At 74.4% G+C, this 4,419-nt stretch overlaps 1 protein-coding gene across 1 annotated transcript; it reads left to right on the top strand.

Moving 5' to 3' along the window:
- Positions 1-1,321: 1,321 nt before the first annotated feature.
- LOC146585181 (MARVEL domain-containing protein 2-like) lies at positions 1,322-3,623 on the top strand. The gene is made up of 5 exons (XM_085323399.1): positions 1,322-1,981; positions 2,105-2,286; positions 2,724-2,895; positions 3,230-3,280; positions 3,460-3,623. Exons 1-5 carry the CDS (start codon positions 1,322-1,324, stop codon positions 3,577-3,579), a joined length of 1,185 nt encoding a protein of 394 aa, XP_085179525.1. The 3' UTR covers positions 3,580-3,623.
- Positions 3,624-4,419: the final 796 nt, after the last annotated feature.

The following is a 4,419-nucleotide window of genomic DNA, read 5'->3' on the forward strand; positions in this document are numbered from 1 at the left end:
GGCCGCGGGACCCGTCCCCTGCGCCGGGGGGTGGGGGGGAGGCCGGGGCCGGTGCAACGGCCGGGGGGGGGCCGTGCCCGCTCCACACCGGCACGCAGGGACGTGCAGTTGTGGGCTTGCAGCCCCAGCGCCTTCGGGGGTCCCGCGGGAGACGGGCAGGGCAGCGTGATGGAGCTGGGCTCYGAGCATCCCTGGCTCTGCCAGGTCCCGGGGCCGGGATGTGCCGGACGCGCCGGGGCGGCTGGTGCCCTCTGCCGGCTCCCGGCCCGGCCGTGGGCTCCGGAGACTGCCGGGCTCGTGGGCTCGGCTCCGGGCACCTGAGCTGCTCCAGCAGACCCAGGACCAGGCAGCGGGAGCCCGGCTGTGCCGGGGTGGAGGACAGGGACGGGGTCCTGATCYGGCCCGCGTGGGGCCCTGCGCACCCCTTCCCGGCAGCCCGGCCGGCAGAGCCGCGYGTTAATGTTTAACCGKCCGCGGCTATCGGAGGCAGATAGCGGCGGAGGGCGGCCACCGCCGGACGGCGAGGACGGAGCTGCGGCCGCGTCCCGCCATGCCGAGGGCAGGTAACGCCTCCGTCCCGCGTCCCATCCCGGGGGGCTGGGTGCCGGCGGGAGCGGGAAGCCGAGAGCCTGATGCCGGAGCCCGGCCTATGGGTCCAGCCGGGGGGCAGCTGGCGGTGGGTGATGCGGGGCCCCCAGGGTGACGCACCGGGGCTGGCGCTGCCGGCAGCGCCCTCGGGGCCCTTTGCGGTGGCAATGTCGGGGGCGGCGAGGACGGGGAGGGAAGGCAGCGCGGGGCCGGGCCAGGCTGCAGGGTGACCCGCACGGGGGGAGCCGAGGCGGGCGAAGAGGAGCCGTGCTGCTGCGCAGGGCAGCGGGGCCGGGCTGCGACCGCTGCCAGCGTCTCCGTGCTCGGGGCCGGAGCTGGCAAAAAACCCTCCCGCGTGGCGTGGGAGGGCTGGGGGGCCGGCGGGCTCCCGGCCGGGCTCACCTCCGCGCCCCCACGCCCCCCACCCCCAGCTGGGCTCAGCCCGGGTGCGCCGAAGCGGAGCAGCTGCCTGACGTGCCTGGGGGAGCCCCGTCGCCCGCCGGCCCCCGGGAGCCCGCGGCCTGGCCTGCTGCCGGGGYGCTGAGCTCCCGGCCCTCGGCCGCCTCGCGCCCTGCCGAAAGCCGCTGCAGTCGCCCCGCCGCACCGCTGGAGCCGGGGTGGTCCCGTGCCGCGCTGCCTGCCCCAACCTCCCTTGCCGGAGCATCGTGGGCCGGAGCGGCACGGCAGCGCCGGCCGCCCGTGGTGCGCCTCCAGCCCCRCGGGCGAGCAGGGGATGGAGACGGGGCAGGGGACGGAGCCGGAGCCCGGGCCGGAGACGTCGGCGCCCCGCGGCTGCCCGGCTGCGCTCGCCGGGGCCGCGGGCTGGCCGGAGCCGTGCAGCCCCAAGTACGCGCACCTCAAGTCCTGGCCGGGGCTGCTGCGGGTGCTGGGGGGGCTGCAGCTGCTCTTCGGAGGCATGGTCTTCGCCTGCGTGTGCGCCTACGTCCAGCGGGATTACCGGTGGTACGGCAGCGAGCTGCTGGCCGGCGGGACCCGCTACGCCGGCCCGCTGACGCCCTTCGTGCTGGTGGTGGCCAGCCTGGCCTGGCTGCTCAGCGCCATCCTGCTGGGGCTCGGGGCCACCACCCACTACCGGAGCATCCTCCTGGAGGCGGGCTGGTGGCCCCCGACCGAGGCGGCCCTCAACGCCCTCCTCTTCCTGCTGTACCTGGCGGCGGCGGTGGCCTACGTCGACACCGTCACCCTCGGGGGGCTGTGCTACTCCCCCCTCGCCGSCGGCGGCCCCCTCCTCGGCGCCTTGTGCCGCGTGGCCGGGGGCCAGGCGGCCGCCCTCGTCTTCCTCTTCATCACCGCGCTGCTCTACCTGGCCGGCAGCCTCGTCTGCCTCGTGATGTGGCGGCACGAGGCGGCCCGGAGGCGCCGGGAGACTCTCGTGAGTGCATGGGGAGGGGGCGGGGAGCTGGGCCACGAGTGGGCCCCCCCCGGGGTGCCCCGGGCCCCTGGTGGAGCAGCCTCTGCCACGGGAGCCTCAYGTCACCTCTGTCGTTTCTTGCAGCCGGCGCCAGTCCCGGCAGCCGCCTGGGCCACGCGCATCGTGTTTGAGGACGAGCTGGGCCCCCCCGGCAGGGCTGCCGGCACGCTCGCCCTCCCCGAGCGGGAGGAGAAGCTGGAGGCCTCGGGCTGCTCCGTCCCCCCGGGGTTCGTGCCCCAGCTGCACGCCGTCCCGGACTACGTGGTGTAAGCGACTCCCGCCTGCTCCGGGAACGGGCGCGAGTCCCGCGGGAAGGCACCCGAGGGGCCAGCAAACGCCGCCAAGGGGCCGCTGCCCTGCCCCACGCCTGCGCCCGGCCGGGCGCCCAGCTGCGCACGAGCGTCGACGCTGCAGGCACCAGGGCCGTCTGCACGTGGGGATAAGCCCTTGCTCCCCGCCTTAGGGCTCTGCGTCCCGAGCGTGGGCAGGGACCGCCGGTGCGCGGGTGCCTGTGCAGAGCCTTGGCCCCTGCCGAAGTGTCCCGGGGCTCCTGCAACACCCCCGCGCCGCCCCCGGGCTGCCGCGGCGGTGCTGCCGGCGGCGGGTGGCCGGGCATCCGCGCCATGCACCGCGTGCGCCCCTCCGGGGTTCCCCCTCCCTCCCCTTTCCCACGCACCGACTCTCGTATCCCTGGGCYGGGCAGAAAGTACCCGGCGATCCGGAGCCCCCGGGAGAGGGAGCGGTACGCRGCTGTCTTCTGCGACCAGTACGCCGAGTACAAGGAGCTGCTCGGCGAGGTCCGCGCGGCGCTGCGSAAGTGCCGGGAGCTGGACGCGATGATGTGCCGGCTGCCCTGGCGCGTGCCGAGCAGGGAGGTGAGCCCCTCGGGCCAGCAGCACCGGCTGCGGGTGCAACGATTCCGGGGGGGGGTGCGAGAGGTGGGATGAGTTGGCAGGTCTCAGCGGGAGCTTGTCGCGGTGGGGGCCCAGCGCGGGAGAGGGGGGTCTGCAGCTCAGCCCCGCTCGAAGGGCTTCGAGCCCTTCTCGGCCGTGCCCGCAGCACGGTTTATCCTGCCAGAGGCGCCTGCGCAGGCTGGTTGCCTCGCAGCAGCACGCAGAGCCCCCCCGGGCTCGTTAGCCGTGGCTGCCTCGTTAGGGCGGCAAGGCAGAGCTCCCCAGGGCGTCTTGGGYGTCGCTTTGTGCCCCGCAGGAACAGCGCAGGGTGGCCCGCATCTGGCGCTGGTACGTGAGGAAGAAGAGGGTGAGTAAGGGCCGGCGTCCGGATTTCCCACGGCCGCAACCGTCACGCTGAGACCCTGCGTCAGGGGGCTCCCGGCACCCCCACTTTGCCTCCCTCCTTCCCCGCAACATTTGGGGCACCCAGGGCACCTGTGGGACCCCAGCCCCGTTGCCCACGGGCCCGCTCCCTCCGGCCGACAGGACTCGGCCTTGCTGGAGAAGCGGGAGCGCTGCGACTACCTGAAGAAGAAGCTGGTGCACATCAAGTCCCAGATTCGGGAATACGACCGCGCCGCCTCCGAGGGCTGCATCTACTTCTGAGCCTGCGGTGGGCCAGCCCCGGCCCCGGCCCCGGCCCCGGCGCGCTCCGGCCTCGGCCCCATGAAGCTGGACTTGCTGCTCATTGCACCCTGCCGGGGCGATGGAGCTGCCCGGGCTGCACCCAGCGCCCGCCGGCCCGGGGCTCCCTCCTGGCCCCGGGTGTTGGGAGTAACCCACCGGCTTGTGCACAGGAGAGCAGAAACTGTGGGCACCTCGGGCTGCTAATTTTGGGGTGCTGCGGCTGGCTCTCACGCCCCGGAGCCACAGGCACGTGTGCTTGCACGCGTGCTGGCACGCGGGCACGCCACCGCCGGGCCAGGCGCCTCTCGCCGCCAGCTTTGGGTCTGYGGGTGCCGCTATTGAATGAGCCAGCACTATTTTAAATAAAATAGAGCGATGTTTTTAGGGGGAGGTTAACGTGTGCAGAGGATGCTCCTGTCCCCCTCTCCGTCCCCGGTCGTCACCCAGGAAAATGACTGAAGCCGTGATGGGGACCCCAGCCGCTCGCCCGCTCCTTGTGGGTTCCCGCTACCAGCAGGAGCCCGGACGGGGCRAGGGGAGGGAAGCAGAGCTGTGGCCCCTGCCCCTTCGGGGTCCCCCCAGGCCCCGGGGGTCCCAGGGAGGCTTTGGGGACCCCAAAGGGGCGGGGGATGCCCGGCTGGCCGTTGCGGCCCTCCCCACAGGTTCCCTCTTTTTTAAGTCGAGAAAGCGCTGATCACGGAAACAAACCCGATCCGCGGGGCCCGGCGCGGCGCCGGGAGGGAGCGGCGGGGCTGCGCGCCGCGCCGGCCGCTGAGACCCGACAAACTCGCGGCGGGCGAGGGCCGGGCGGCGGCGGCG

This window comes from Rhea americana, unplaced genomic scaffold (assembly GCF_003343005.1).
Source record: "Rhea americana isolate MKP2758 unplaced genomic scaffold, rheAme1 scaffold_848, whole genome shotgun sequence".
Classification (NCBI taxonomy): Eukaryota; Metazoa; Chordata; class Aves; order Rheiformes; family Rheidae; genus Rhea; species Rhea americana.